This window comes from Hypomesus nipponensis, chromosome 1 (genome assembly GCF_054491055.1).
Source record: "Hypomesus nipponensis isolate SF chromosome 1, ASM5449105v1, whole genome shotgun sequence".
Classification (NCBI taxonomy): domain Eukaryota; kingdom Metazoa; phylum Chordata; class Actinopteri; order Osmeriformes; family Osmeridae; genus Hypomesus; species Hypomesus nipponensis.
The window spans coordinates 3,445,001-3,461,412 of NC_140361.1; the positions used below are offsets into that span (position 1 = coordinate 3,445,001).

The window sequence follows — 16,412 nt, forward strand, 5'->3', positions numbered from 1 at the left end:
TGGGGCGTTCGTGTTTGTGTTTGGGGTGGAATCAGAAGGCCAAGAGAAGGCTTTGAGTCTTGGTCGCTGGAACTTTTATCACTGATAGTTTACACTTATGTACTGTAGCACGCTCCGCCATTTGGAATGATACATAGATTGAAGTTTGACAGGTTGAAGACAAGCTGATTTCTTCCTTTCAGTTTATTATTGCATAGGGAGAGAGAGCTGAATAAGGGCTTCCTGTCAGTGGTTTTGGCTGTCTGAAGTTGTGAGTCATGTAATGTTATACTCAGTTACACTTTGGCATGTTAGTGATTAGAGATGGATGGATGGATAGACAAGTTCTTATACCATAGAGGAAAGTGTAACATAGTTGTGTAAATGGGGTTGGTTATTAGTTGTGAAGGGTGTTCTTTCCTAGAAGGTTTGGGTAGCGGTGCTCAGACTGTAGACAGACCTACTGGTGGGTTTGTTTTGCTGCAGCTTTGCTGAGAAGACTCTACCGCAGAGCAATCTGATAAGCTGAAGTTTATTGACTGTGTTTTGTCAGTCGATTTCCTTCATCTTGCCTTTCAATCAATTTTTTATTTACCTCATAGACAAGGGCCGAACCTGTGTCAAACTACTGACAATTTATTTGGTATCCACGGTTAATTTCCTTTATAGAAAGATCCTTTGCCATTTAATCGAAAATGAGTTGGATCGTGCTGCTCTGCCTCCCTGAAGGAGTGAATTTGCCCGAAGTGTATTTAATAAATAATGTATTATTAAAGTCCACTGGTCCTTTTTAAGAGAGAGATGAGAGAGAGAGAGACAGGAAGTGGCAGTAAGACGAGATCCCCATGATAAGTCCTGTTTCTCCCGGGTCAGGGACCAAAGCTCACTGTTCATGCTTCCTTTACTTGTCTTTGAATGGATTTGAACGATTGCAACTGCCAAGACACGTTGTGTGTCTGCAATGCACAAACTGACATTGTAATTCTGCTCAACTGTCAGCTGCATTCCTCCTGTAGAAGGGTTTGCTTTTCAACAGTAGACTTAACTGTCAAATTTGATTAGTCATATATAGGTTTTAGTTTGTGTTCTTTCTTGCTCGCACACATTGTAACAGACTCACACCTTGTATCTGTTAGAAGGAAGTGTGTATAACTAAGATTCTTTCTTTTATTTCTTCTTTCTTGACCACAAGGTTGTCTTTCTAAGCAGCACACGTTAGAAAAACAACCCATACAACAACTACTCCGGGTCAAATGACAGTGTTGTGTCTTGAATTGCCACACGTTATATCACATACACGTTATATTAACGTTATGAAAGAAAGACACAGAAACAACGCAAAAAAATAAACGCATTACCGTGGAAACCGTGGGTTCTCTTGGAACCACGGTTGCAGGGGTTCTGTTGCTAAGCATGGATGATGTTGTTGATCCAGGGAGCAAACTTGGGATTCCGCAGCCCTTGCTCAACTGTTATTCCTGGTGCCTGAGTGCATGAGAGGAATGCGCCGTGGGAAACGCTGCCACCTCAGAGACCCTGCAGGAAGTATGAACCCCTCCTGCCGCCCCAGAAGACTCACATCCGCTCCCCTCAAACCTCACAAACCAAGAATGTAGCGTTTGTGAGAAGGCCCCTGGCGCTTTCTAACCGTCCGTAAAGGCTGAGTCAGATCGCGATTGAAAAAAAAAAAATTATGATCCCTTTCGGCGGGAGTGTTGCACACTCATAAACAGTGAGATTAAGTGTGGCTGTGATTCATTTGGCCGTCCAAGTGGATGCAGGGCAAAGCATATGGTATGAAATGTGTCATAAGTCTGCCTTTTCATTCCTGCAGCCAGGAGGCTTATGGAAGGTACTGCCCACCCCCATGCCCCCCCAGGGCCACTGGAAGGCTATCAGTGGGGAAGCCAAGTGGAAACACTTAGGAAGCGATCCTAGTTGTGTAGAGCCGGGTTGAGTTTGTACCCATTAAAATCCTCCACAGCACAAGGAAGAGAGGGATGAGGAGAGAGAGAGGAGAGAGAGAGGGGTGAGGGATGAGGGGAGAGAGGGATGAGGGGAGAGAGGGATGAGGGGAGAGAGGGATGAGGGGAGAGAGGGATGAGGGGAGAGAGGGATGAGGGGAGAGGGGGGTGAGGGGGGTGAGGGGAGAGAGGGATAAGGGGAGAGGGGGGAGTGAAAAGTAGGGAGAGAGGAGACATCGAGAGAGAGGGGAAGAGGGAGACAGAGTGAAAGGAGTGGGAGAAGGAGAGAGTGAGAGGATGGCTTGGGGGGGCCTTCTAAACACACACAGCAACTGGCCACCTCTCAGACATCCATCACAAGGCTTTGCATCTTAATGCATCTTTTCCTGCCTCCTGCTAATAGAATATCTCACAATATGTTTCGCCTGAAGACGATCGGCAATGCCGAGGGGGGGATAACAGTATTAGATTACAGTACGTCTTTGGCATGTGTTTTTATACACATTAAGAGCCGGCTGATGTTCAGTCCATGGATGGCTGGAGGTTGATGTTGATGTCTCCTTCTCGCTCGGTGTTTGCGCCGCTCACAGAATACGCCTTAGTCATCTTCCTGACGTCGAAGTCTTGCAGTCTTTGTGGAGGATGACTTGCTGACCGTGTGGAAACTCAGCGGCACTGAAGTGAAATGGAAATGACATGGGCACCACGTGCGTCATGCAGTCTGTGGCTGAGCGTGGACACACTCGACTGTGAACACACCCATGTGGGCGGGACTGTGTTCTCTGGTGCTATGAATAGCGACCGTAATGAAGGCCGACATATTTTGGGTTTTTCTTTTAAGAACATTTGTTTGAGGGCAAACTGCTTTCGGGAGTCTTTCCAGCTGCCTGTGCATGTCCTCCTATAGAGCTGCCATATATCCTTATTATTTGTGCATCGTCTCCAGTCTCCTCCCTGGCTCTTTGGCGGCACTTTACACTTAACTTCATGTGTCATTCGTGTCGCATTCCTGCTTTAAAACCACCTCTCAACAGGGCAGATGTTGATGGGGAAAGGGTGTGTGGTTGCTTGTTTCCTAGTCTAATTTATCTTTAGGGAAACGTTAGCCTACTGCAGTGGAGAGTTTCTCCTCCTCCACCTCCTCCTCTCCAGCGCATGCCATGAATGAACCTTTCTCTGCCCAAGGCTAGATGACAGCCGTGATTTACCACCCCTGATCGGGGGGGGGGGGGGGACCCCTGTCATCCTGTTTTGAAGCGGGCCTCCTCACCCTCCACCCTCGCACCGCAGCACTTAGTCTCTCGTCCACAGAGCCTCCCGTGGCGTGCGCAGGGCCCAGCCCGCTCTCCTCCCCCACACTAGGTGAGAGCCGCTCGGCGTCTCCTGCCCTGGAGTTTGCTCTCTCGTCTTTTTTGGGCAAAGCGAGAGACCCGACCGAAGGGACTGGGAGATGTTTTGGCGGGGGGACAACACCAACACAGCCAGAGTTGTTTAGCTCTGCAGAGCCAGCGGAGGAATGCTGCCCCAAGGAGAGCCGGAGACACTGTTTAGAATCCTCAGACGTCCACTGTCATCACAGATGGTGTTTTGGATCCGTACACGCGTTGTCATCAGCGCGTAAGTGTCATAGATGGACGAGGCTTGAACGTAAGGACCACCTGACAGTATTCTAAGCATTTGCGAGAATTCTCACCACAACAAAACAAAAAAAAAAGATATCCCTTTCAATCACCTCAGATATTGACTTTGAAAGATTCATATCTTAACCTCAAACAATTCAGCATGGGTGAGGCTACCGGTAACCACACTGTGGTTGACGGCACACGCATACAACATGTAAAGATTTCTAGGCTGTTAGTCTGTGAGACTGCCTGTCCAGCTCTGAGCCAAGCTGAAAGCAGTTATAATCGCCATGAATACTGTAATTTACCACAGTAGTCTGACAGCCAGGCTAATTACAAGTCTGCACTTGTGTGTTTCTGGAACACCTCAGGTGCCTCGCGGCTGAAGCTCCGCGGTAGACGAGTCTTCGTTTTGTCTTCCTCCCTGTTCTTCTCAGGTGACGGTGGTATGCTCTCTGACCCTGCCAGAGATGCCAGTCTGACAGACTGAGATTGGTATGACTTTAGGGTTCTTTTGTAAAAAGAAAAAAAGCATGTCTGCTCATGCTTTAATTTAAGGATCTTCAATTAGGCCTTCGTTGGATGATGGGGATTATGAATGTCTTTTTAGAAAATCCCGGCGCGTTTTTCGGTTAAACTTGCTTGGAAGGTAGAAGGGGTTTGTCCCTCACCGTCTTGACTCGCATGCCAAGGATAACTTTGTAAGTACCTGACTTGACTGAGAGCTGTATGTACATTCCCCCGACTGAAAACTGGAAGTCTGCCGTGTGGGCATGCAAACCAAAATGTTCCCCGATGCAGTAGCTGGCTCATTTGAAGTGACTTACATTTACATGACATTACATTTAGTCATTTAGCAGACGCTCTTATTCAGAGCGACTTATAGTAAGTACCGAGGCAAGTAGGATGAAGTGCCTTGCCCAAGGGCACAACGTCCTTTGGAATTGAACCGGCAACCTTCTGAGTAATAGCCCGATTCCCTAACCGCTCAGCCATCTGACTTGCTAGTTAATTAAACATGATTGACATCCAGGACTTCAGTACATTATTGTGCACAAGAACCAAGTTGTGATTGGGGCAGGGGGGCCCCCAAGGTCATTTAGAGGTCAGTTTTGGGAGAATGCCAAGTTTGTGAAATGTGAGCCAATCTCTCTCTAAGTGCCAATGGGTAGAACCAGAAGAGCATGTAGTTTCACAGCAAGTACAAGCAGGTAAATCAGTTACAACCAGCCAACAAGTGAAGCAAGTCCCTCAATAGGTGTCATTATGTTCCTGGAGGAAATAAAGAGAGTTGAGTATGACTCAAGTTAACAGATCATGGGAAAAGATAATTATTCTGTAGAGGGGACGGATATTAATTAGCCTAGCTGACTGGGGTTTTAGTATTCCCACGAGCCAGTGTGTTTATAGACATTGAGCTCATCAGACTTTGGGCTGTCACCATGTGTTTTGCGTTCAATTCTAGTGGGTTTAATGTATGGCCTCTGATCTGTATGAGTGACTTAACGCTTAAGACGCTCAGATATAACCTTGCAAGGTGTGGCACAACTAAACTGATGTATGTCTGATGGGAGTCAGATGGCTGAGCGGTTAGGGAATCAGGCAATTATTCAGAAGGTTGCCGGTTCGATTCCTGGCCGTGCAAAATGACATTGTGTGGGCTTGCACTTCACCCTATTTTCCTCAGGGGGAATGTCCCTGTACTTACTGTAAGTCGCTCTTGATAAGTGTCTGCTAAATGGGGAGGTTAGCTTAACCCAGGTTAGCTTCCCAATGTGTTCACACCTCTCTCAAACTTTGTTTCATCGTCTTGGAAACCATCTTGGTCTTGTAAGTAATCCTTGAGAGTTGTGATGTGTTAGAGCATCAGATCTATACGTCGCAGGTTCAAATACAACTGTACATAGCTTTGAATAGAACCGTCTGCTAAATGAACACATTATTATTCATATGTTTTAGAAGCATGTAAGGCTTTATTTCTTGTTGGAGGTAACAGGAGGACAGACTACATGACTTGATGTTCTTACTCGAAATAGTTTCAACTGTTCACCTGCAGTCTTTTCAGTTGATAAAACATGTTACAACAATAAGGTTTTGCCTTAGCAGATGCTTTTATCCAAAGAGCTCTTTGACATGCAGGTAAATGCTCTGCCACAGAGCTACACCTAACCCCCTAAACCTTTCACTTGCCACAAAACAGGTCTGACTGGAAATCCTCCCCTTGTCGGTGAGGTTCACTGCAGGACATGTTCGGGCGCGGCTGTTTCATCTGTTGTCGCCAAGATGACAGCCTGCCAATGAATCGTTAAAATGTTTACGTAACCTCTTTCCAGACCCGTCTGATGCCTATTCCAAAATGTTTTGTAGTTCCGTCCGGTTCGTCTCATTGTGTGCAGTTCGACTACTGCTTTGATAATACTGAAATAAATATTGTTCTTAGCAACACAATAAAACACAAATATAATGTACATTTTCATGTGCGAAGAAGATCATATCAGCAAATCATTTCAGCAGTATTTTCCAATGAAATTCCAAGGTACTTTAGAATCTGTTTTTCTGTGTGTGTTTAGAGTCAAGGTTCGTGTACATAGCTTGTGTTTAGCTGGCTGGCTTTATGTTCTGGAACCAACTACCCTGCAGCTGCTGAGCAGACACTAGTGCAGGGGAGGTTAACTGGCGGCTTAGAGAAGGGAGGCCAGGGAAGGATGAGGAGGAGGCCATGGAAGGAGGAGGAGGCCATGGAAGGAGGAGGAGGAGGCCAGGGGAGGAAGAGGAGGAGGCCAGGGGAGGGGGAGGAGGAGGAGGCCAGGGGAGGAGAAGGAGGCCAGGGGAGGGGGAGGAGGAGGAGGCCAGGGGAGGAGGAGGAGGCCAGGGGAGGAGGAGGAGGCCAGGGGAGGAGGAGGAGGCCAGGGGAGGAGGAGGAGGCCAGGGGAGGAGGAGGAGGCCAGGGGAGGAGGAGGCCAGGGGAGGAGGAGGAGGAGGCCAGGGGAGGGGGAGGAGGAGGCCAGGGGAGGGGGAGGAGGAGGAGGAGGCCAGGGGAGGAGGAGGAGGAGGCCAGGGGAGGGGGAGGAGGAGGCCAGGGGAGGGGGAGGAGGAGGAGGAGGCCAGGGGAGGAGGAGGCCAGGGGAGGAGGAGGAGGAGGAGGAGGCCAGGGGAGGGGGAGGAGGCCAGGGGAGGGGGAGGAGGAGGAGGCCAGGGGAGGGGGAGGAGGAGGAGGCCAGGGGAGGAGGAGGCCAGGGGAGGGGGAGGAGGCCAGGGGAGGGGGAGGAGGAGGAGGCCAGGGGAGGAGGAGGAGGAGGCCAGGGGAGGAGGAGGCCAGGGGAGGGGGAGGAGGAGGAGGCCAGGGGAGGAGGAGGCCAGGGGAGGGGGAGGAGGAGGAGGCCAGGGGAGGAGGAGGAGGCCATGGGGAGAAGGAGGAGGAGGCCATGGGGAGGAGGGGGAGGAGGAGGAGGCCAGGGAAGGAGGAGGAGGCCAGGGGAGGAGGAGGAGGAGGCCATGAGGAGGGGGAGGAGGAGGAGGAGGCCATGGGGAGGAGGAGGAGGAGGCCATGGGGAGGAGGAGGAGGAGGCCATGGGGAGGAGGAGGCCATGGGGAGGAGGAGGAGGAGGAGGAGGCCAGGGGAGAAAAGGTGAAGCCACAGAGTAGAGGAAAAGTGAGGTCAGGACAAGAGTGGCCGGGGGGTGGGGCGGGGGGGGGGGAAGACAGGTGAGGCCAGGACAAGGCTATGCAGGAGGGGGACGAGAGGACAGGAGAGGCAGGGGAGAAGAGGCCTGGCCCAGAGAGTAGCTTGGGTTTCTGTTTATGTTAAGGATCTCATGACTTCAGATCGTTTTTTTTCGCTGAAATAATGTGTTGAATTAGACACAGTGCTGGTCAGTAGCCTGGCTGATGGACCTGTTGACCCTGCTTCTTTATTCAGTCACACACTCAGGCTCACGCACACACACTACAACACACACTCGCGCGCACACACACTACAACACACACTCGCGCACATGCAAACCCTCTCGCACGCATTCGTTTGTCATCTGAAAAATTAATCTGGAAGGTAAACAGTTGGCTCTTTGTGTGTGCAGGGCTGTCTGTGTGGTTCAGTAACGAGGAGCAGCTGCTCCTCTCGCCCTGATGAATGTGCCAGTTGTTGGTTGTTTAGTAGTCGTTCACCCCCCCACCACCATCCACACCAACCCTCCCCCAGCCCACAGCTACCACCTATTGTTTTCCAGTATGAACATGGCTCCATGGCCCAGGCTGACAGCCAGTGAGACCTGGGGAAATTCTTGTTTTGGAAAAGGAACGCCAAAAAACGTGAAAATGGCTTCTGAATCGTGTCACTTCCTGTTTCGCCGCCGTAGGGGCAGTGCAGAGCTTATTTGTCCTCGTGCCCTAGAGTTCCCATGTCCCATGACAGGAACAATAAGGGTGTGCAGTGGCAGCTCAGCAGAGATCCAGGCCATCTGAAGGGATGTCTGGGATGACTCAAGTGGAAATTGTAGGTCAGCTTCCTCCATTTACAGTAATTGAATAAAAAAAAAAAAAGAGAGAAGCTTTTTTGGCATGTTGAAACTGGAGGCTCTCACTTGTTCGTTTCTTTCTTTTCCTTGGGCCTCTGGGTTTTGAAAGCAGTTTTTTTTTCTTTTCAAGCTTGTGCATTCCTCTGTTCGTGTTCTTGTGTTCCAAACATGGTCATTATTGAGATATTCAAATGCTTAGTTTACACTTATTAACAGATCAAATGTTCAAATGTTTACATTCTCCTAAGACCTATATACATTTCGAGGGAAACAAGATACTTCTTCCTACCCCTACGCCTTGCCTTCGGCTTCTTCTCGTACATAATGGGTAGATGACCCGTTGTGTACAAATCGAACATTAGACAACCATTAATGGAACATTTCATGGCACTTGTACCGACAGGTTTCAAAATGGGCTCATGGGTCATAGTCTCGTAGTTTCTTAATGGCGTCTTCCTTTTCTCTGTCAGGGTTTCCTGCCCCAGCTGGATCTATCCCAACATGCAGAGTGGAGGGTTAGGGGAGGGGGTGGGGGTGTGAGAGGAGGGGGGGGTGGGTCAGAGACCCTGGGAGAGCCAGTGGAAAATCCTCTCGGTTGCTAAAAAACTGTTGCCAACTCTGTGAGGTTGAGGTCGTTGGGTTCTCTTTTACATAGTTTGTCATTTAGGGTTGATGACGTTTTGATAGTGACAGTATGGGTGATACCCATGTGTTTTTTTTGGTACCATTATCAGATGGGCTTCTGTGTTCTGGACTGTAGTTTGGCACCATTGGTTGTGTGCTTGAACTGCAGTGACCAGTATGGTCACATTTCATGAGGTGACAAGCATGCATTCAGCTTGCTCTATGAGGTAATGATGTCCTCTATTCCAAGGGTTCCTCATTCTTCCCCTCATTACTCTAAAGGTGTGGCTCTATTGCCCAGGTGTGGGATACAGTTTCATAGTCCTTTTCCCAAACAATAACCATTACTGAATGGGATGTTGCCCTGGGCATTGTGGTGTGTGTGTGTGTGTGTGTGTGTGTGTGTGTGTGTGTGTGTGTGTGTGTGTGTGTGTGTGTGTGTGTGTGTGTGTGTGTGTGTGTGTGTGTGTGTGTGTGTGTGTGTGTGTGTGTGTGTGTGTGTGTGTGTGTGTGTGTGTGTGTGTGTGTGTGTGTGTGTGTGTGTGTGTGTGTGTGTGTGTGTGTGTGTGTGTGTGTGTGTTAAATAGTGCTAAGAGAAACTTTGCAGTTGCATAATTCAAGACAGATTAATTTACATGAAAGAGTGATGTACTGGAATTTATTCTCTGCAAGGATGATTTATTTAGTTTATGCCATTCTTCTCCATTCAAGAACATCAGATAAATACTTCAGAAGATGTGTTTTGGGTGTGTGTTAAGTTGTCACAGAAACTTTTTAATTAGTAAAATGCAAATTGTCCCCCAACCAGGGTAGCAGGAAATTACCCCAACTTTTTTTGGCAGGCTGTTTTTTTTTTTGTTTTTTTTCAAACTACCAGGAAATTACATAGGACTGAGGAATTAAACGGCCTCTTTTCCCAAACATGAGGCTAGTTAGACAAGAAAATAATATCAGTAACCTTGTGGAATGTCTTGTCAACTTCCTCTCTTCCACTATAAGACTGAAAACAAAACTATTAGTAAATGACCTTCCTGCCTCGCAATCTGTAGCTAAATACATTTTTGAGAGTTGATGTGGATGGAATTGTGAAGGTGTTTCAAGTCAGGAAAGATGAAGTGGCTTTGTCACCAACTGTCTTTTGCAACACCAATTACACAAGTTGTTTTTTTCATAGTCCTTTAAAAGATCAGTCATGCAGATACTGAACTCCTATTGATGCGGTGCACTGCCAGAGACTGAAAGGGTCGTGCTCTCAATTCCTTTGAAAGGTTTTACTTTAGCCACATAGCTTTACCACTAATTAGCCCGCGTCTACTGAAATTAAAGGTTGGCATAATAGGATTCTTCAAAGGTAAAATAACACATTTAAAAATGAAATGACAATGTTTTGAAGGTCATACCCAATTTTCTGAATTATAGAGTACAGTGAAGAAATGTTGTAGTCACCTTCATATCGTCACAATATTTTTTTTTTTAACCCAGCGTAATAATACCCTTGTGGGTAATACATTGACACATTGCCAAGTTAATAGTCAAGGACAGGATTTCTTTGACATTCTTAAGGAAAATATCTGAAACTAAGAATGATTGTGTTTGATCTAGTTCACAGAGTACTGGGGTTGTTAATACTTACATTTTCTTCTTCTCTCTTCAGGATTCCGTAAGATCAGCCTGGATGACCTGCGCAAGGCGTACATTGTCAAGGACGTGCAGCAGTACATCCTGCAGCGGCTGGACCAGGAGGAGGCCCTGCGACAGCACCTCACCAAGGAGACCGCGGAGATGCTCAACCAGCTCCACATCAAGAGCAGCGGCTGCTTCCTCTACCTGGAGCGCGTGCTGGACGGGGTAGTGGAGAACTTCATCATGCTGCGCGAGATCCGGGACATCCCCGGCACCCTCAACGGCCTCTACCTGTGGCTCTGTCAACGACTCTTCGTCCGGAAACAGTTCGCCAAAGTCCAGCCCATCCTCAATGTTATCCTTGCCACCTGCAGGCCTCTCACCATCAAGGAGCTTTATCACGCTGTCTGGACCAAAAACACGACTCTTACCATAGAGGATTTTCAGAAGAAGATTGATATCCTCTCTAAGCTGTTGGTGGATGGCCTTGGAGGAACCAAGATCCTATTTCACTACAGTTTTGCTGAGTGGCTCCTGGACGTGAAGCACTGTACCCAGAAGTATTTGTGCAATGCAGCAGAGGGTCACAGGATGATGGCCATGCGCTACACCTGCCGGGCCAAGCAACTCAAACCGCTGGAGGTTCAGGAGTTTGCGCTGCATCTCATCAACTCCAACCTGCAGATCGAGCCTTTCAACCTCGCTCTATGGATGGTGTGGAACGGCACGCCCGCCAAGGACTCCCTGACCACCTCCATCCCCAAAGAGCAAGAGGTGCTCCAGCTGCTGGTGAAAGCAGGAGCTCACGTGAACAACGAGGACGACCACGCCTCCTGCATCATCCAGCAGGCACTGGAGAGGGAGGACTCCATTCGGACTTTGCTTGATAACGGAGCCTCGGTCAACCAGTGCGATTCCAGCGGGAGGACATTGCTAGCGAACGCCGCGTACAGCGGGAACCTGGATGTGGTGAACTTGCTCATTTCCAGGAGGGCAAACATGGAGTTGGTGGACAACCATGGGCAAACGGCACTTACTCTTGCAGCAAGGCAAGGTCACACTAAAGTGGTGAACTGCCTCATTGGCTGTGAGGCCAACATCAACCACACCGATCATGACGGGTGGACCGCCCTCAGGTCGGCGGCCTGGGGAGGTCACTCAGAGGTGGTGTCCGCTCTCCTCTATGCTGGCGCCAAAGTCGACTGTGCCGACGCCGATAGCAGGACCGCCTTGAGAGCTGCCGCATGGGGAGGTCACGAAGACATCGTCCTGAACCTCCTGCAACATGGGGCGGAGGTCAACAAAGCGGACAACGAAGGAAGGACTGCCCTCATCGCGGCGGCGTACATGGGGCATAGGGAGATCGTCGAGCACCTTCTGGATCACGGCGCGGAAATCAATCACGAAGACGTGGACGGCAGGACGGCTCTTTCCGTTGCCGCTCTCTGTGTGCCGGCCAGTAAAGGCCACGCCTCTGTGGTCAGCCTTCTCATCGACAGGGGCGCGGAGGTCGACCACTGTGATAAAGACTGCATGACTCCCTTACTTGTAGCTGCTTACGAAGGGCATGTTGACGTGGTGGATCTGCTGCTTGAAGGCGGTGCGGATGTCGATCACACGGACAATAATGGGCGAACGCCTCTCCTTGCCGCGGCTTCGATGGGTCATGCCTCTGTTGTCAACACCTTGCTTTTCTGGGGGGCGGCTGTCGACACCATCGACAGCGAAGGAAGGACTGTTCTGAGCATCGCATCCGCTCAAGGGAACGTGGAGGTGGTGCGTACTCTGCTGGACAGAGGGCTGGATGAAAATCACAGGGACGACGCAGGCTGGACCCCGCTACACATGGCTGCCTTTGAGGGCCACCGCCAGGTGTGTGATGCCCTCATCGAGCAAGGAGCACGGTGCACAGAAGTGGACAACGACGGTCGAATCCCTCTGATACTGTCTGCACAGGAGGGCCATTACGACTGCGTCCACATTCTTCTGGAAAACAAGTCCTGCATTGACCAACGGGGCTACGACGGGAGGAATTCCCTCAGGGTGGCTGCACTAGAAGGTCACAGGGACATTGTTGAACTGTTGCTGAGTCACGGTGCTGACATCGACCACAAGGACGCAGATGGACGTCCGACCTTGTACATATTGTCACTTGAGAACCAACTTGCCATGGCAGAGTACTTTCTTGAAAACGGAGCCAACGTGGAAGTCAACGACACCGAGGGAAGGACTGCCCTCCACGTATCCTGCTGGCAGGGGCATGTTGAAATGGTCCGGATGCTGATTAACTATCACGCAGATGTGAACTCCTGCGACAACGAGAAGAGATCCGCCCTGCAGTCCGCCGCATGGCAAGGTCACGTGAAAGTGGTGCAGTTTCTGATCGACAACGGCACTCGCGTGGACCACACCTGCAATCAGGGGGCGACGGCGCTCGGCATCGCGGCCCAGGAGGGGCACATAGATGTCGTGCAGATACTCTTAGAGCACGGGGCCGACCCCAATCACGCCGACCAGTTTGGACGCACCGCCATGCGAGTGGCCGCGAAAGGGGGCCATTCGCCGATCATCAAACTTCTCGAGAAGTACGGAGCTTCGAGTGTCAATGGCTGTAGTCCCTCTCCGGTGCACACCATGGAACAGAAAACCCCTCTGTCTGTAACTGGGAAGATGCAGTCCCTTACGATTAAATCTAACAGCTCTGGTAGCACCGGGGCTGGGGAACTGCAGTCGTCAGGACGCGGTTTACCCAATGGACCTGTTCACGCTTTCAGCTCCCCATCGGAATCTCCCGACTCGACTGTCGACAGGCAGAAGTCCTCTCTTTCAAACAACTCTCTCAAGAGTTCCAAAAACTCTTCCTTGAGGACCACTTCATCCACTGCCACCGCGCAGACCGTGCCGATAGACAGCTTTCACGGGCTGACTTTCACGGAGCAAATACAGCAACACTCTCTGCCTCGCAGCCGAAGTAGACAGTCCATCGTCTCCCCTTCGTCCACCACCAAGTCCATTGGTCATCAGCCAGGTTCTCCGTTGAATGAATTTGACTGGGCTCAGGTCAAGCCCGGTCTGAAGTCAACCAAAGGTAGTAAAACAGGAAACGGCACTTCGAATGGAAAAGGGGGATCTGGAGATAAGAAAAAGCTCAAGAACAGTGGCCCGAGTCAGGTTTTAGAGTACGAAATGACCCAGTTTGACAAAAGGGTTGCTCTGAACAAGTCTGTGGCAAACATTTCCGTGAAGGATCCTCATTGTAAAATCTTGGTCGGTGGGTCAACACAGCAGGACGGGGGCCAGACTCCAGAACAGTTCTTCTTCCAACAACAGAGCTGTGCAGAGAAGAAGAGGAACGGCATAATGACCAACCCTAACTACCACCTTCATGGCAATCAGGTTTTCCTAGGGCGCGTCTCTGTCCCCAGGACTGTACAGGGCAGAGGCCATCAGGACGTTCTGGAGAACTACCCCATTGGGGAAACTGAACTAAGCCTTAAACAAGCCCTGAAACTGCAGATTGAAGGATCAGATCCTGGGTTTAACTACAAGAAGGAGACGCCATTATAGCCGGTAAGAGGTGTGTTTCTAGTCGTTCTAATTAAAACATGCTTGTGATTTAATGTTGAGTATGTTTATTATACACTGGCATTATTGTACTGTTTGTGTAAGTTGTTGAAATATCCAACTTCTATTAGTTCACACTTTTATTCATTTCAACATCAAGGTAAACGTAAAACCATACTGACCATATAGTGTACAAAATAAATGTTAAAGGTGTTCCTTGCTTTGAAATAAAGTGACAATTTCTTAAGATGAGCTTGATATTTTACTCCTAACCATCAGTAGTGGAACAGTGTTCTTTACATGTTTAATGTAATTGTAATAATTAAATTATCTGGCCAAGTGCTTAAATTTTCCAAATGAAAAGCTAATGTAGATCGTCATCCTCATACCGTTGCAGATGTCTGGAATGCCATTCGTCATGCAGGCATTGGAAGGAATGTGCCAAAGCAACCATATTCATCTGCATAAGAACCGATTCGTGTTTTTTTCCCCTCCGGTGGGACAACTCAGACAACCTAGAGAAGAATGTTGACTGCTGCACAAGGCTTACATGAACTGATACTTCGATGTGCCTACATCTGTTACAGCCTCAGTCTAATCATGCACACTATCATTTTAATTTAATGTATTGATATTTAATATGCAGTGTATGCACTTTTTAAAAAGAGAGAAAATGAGGGACATGCATATGTTCTGTCAGCCTGTCACTCACCCGTGTGTTCCTTATCAAACCAATCATTCAAAGGAAATATACATAGTTTCGTTTTTTTTTATTTTTTATGTTTTTTGGTTTCCGGCTGCAATTGTACAAACACTGACAGCAATGTTCCGCAGAGTACATTGTCACCTTTAACCAGACAACTCATAGGATAATGTTCAACTCATCAATACTCTGCCTATCTAGAGACCCAAAATAATCTGTGTTAACCTTGTTCTATGTGCTTAACATATGTTGTGTGTAATATGTTACTAGCTATCGCAATTTACTCAACAAGTATAATCAAGCATATTTATTTTGGAGAAAAGCCACTCTCGTTTATATTGTATACTCTTATCTTGGTGCTGTGTTCAAAAGTTGCCTGCAGTTATTTTGGTGATCTCAATACTTTGTTTGCAATGTGCTTTGTAGTATTAGAGAAATCGGAGCGAAAGTAAAGAGTTCATTGGAAATATTCAGCCCATGTGATTTCATTTTGTCCCTGTGGGACTTCTCATTTGTTGTTTTTTTAGCAGTTTAATTTTTTGTGTGCGCATTTCAATTGATATTTAAGTAAACAAGTTGTGTACTGTCAACAGTGATGCTCAATGCAGAATTCTCAAGCAAAAGCAATGTTAAAATGCATTCATCCCCAGAATCCAATATAATGTAAAACCTGCAATGCAAGACGGAAAAGCTTGCTTCTCTTTTAATTGTTGTGTGGCTGGTTGTTTTTCTTGTCTGCAAATTTTGGATATGAACACAAAGCAAAGTGTTTTGGTCCTCCCTTCACAACAGACTTGTAAACTTCGGTGATATTTGGGTTTTAACGCATTGTTTGAAATGTATACGTGTCAAGCCAAAGTTAAACCAGCAGTTGTCTCTCCTAGCAACTGCAGCGCCATTCCTCAAGATAAAACTCCAGAGGGATGTCTTTTGAGATGGTGCTGCTGGATCTAAGACATCTGTTTCTCATGGAAGATCTTGGGGCTGTGTTAGCATTTAAATGTCATAATTGTGCTTTTCATAATGTTAGAAGTTAGCTGTTCTTGTGCCAACTCGGAAGAGAGGAAGGAGGGGAGGGGAGTGGCCTGCTATCGCATGCACAAACACAACATGCATTAACCCAAGTCACATCTCTTAGCTCCTCAGTTTAGCTTGAAGGTATGCCATGAAGGTTTAATGGAAGGACTGGAGTATCAGTTCTCAACACAGTATTCCGAATTATTTAGCCGTCTTGTCAAGCAGTCATTGTAATATTGCCTGTGTTTGTCTGTCACATTGTTTTGAATTGACCTTCGATATTTTTATTGTAAATAGCTTAACATGTACATTGACCTTTTCATTTAAAAAAATATTTCCTGTACTATATTAAGCTGAATTTTCTGATGTATATTGAAGTGCTTAATAAAACATATTTGCTTTAATGCTGGGAACTAAAATTCTCTGACTCTTAAAATCGCTGCTGACTCATTTTCTATTTATGTAAAATAGAAAATGTAAGTCAGCAGTGCATCAAAATGTACATGAACCAGCCTGACAAAGTGCAGATGAATGCTAGTCACCAAAACTATCATGTAGTGTGATGTGAGTTGTCCTTTCATCGTGGTCACATCAGGGTAAATCTTGTGTATGTATGATACAGGATTGATAGGAACGGCAATTATTTACTGTATACAGAAACTAGTTTGTAAACCTCGCAGATGTCAAGTCCAATGAAGACCCTATTCAGTAGCTGTTAGAGAAGATTGAGAGGGAATCCAAAGATCAACATACAGAAAAGGGGTCTACTTCTAACTCACAACGTAAAGGTAAGACTTTTTCA

At 47.8% G+C, this 16,412-nt stretch overlaps 1 protein-coding gene across 2 annotated transcripts in view; it reads left to right on the forward strand.

Moving 5' to 3' along the window:
* ankrd50 (ankyrin repeat domain 50) overlaps positions 1 to 16,014 on the forward strand; it is a 27,597-nt gene extending 11,583 nt beyond the window's left edge. The window contains exons 4-5 of one of the 2 annotated variants that reach the window (XM_084700927.1): positions 10,358 to 13,903; positions 14,288 to 16,014. In XM_084700927.1, the coding sequence (XP_084557053.1) occupies positions 10,358 to 13,893 (3,536 nt within the window). In that variant the 3' untranslated portion in view covers positions 13,894 to 13,903; positions 14,288 to 16,014. The remainder of the gene's footprint in view (positions 1 to 10,357; positions 13,904 to 14,287) is intronic. The other variant, XM_084700926.1, reaches the window with a different exon arrangement.
* Positions 16,015 to 16,412: the final 398 nt, after the last annotated feature.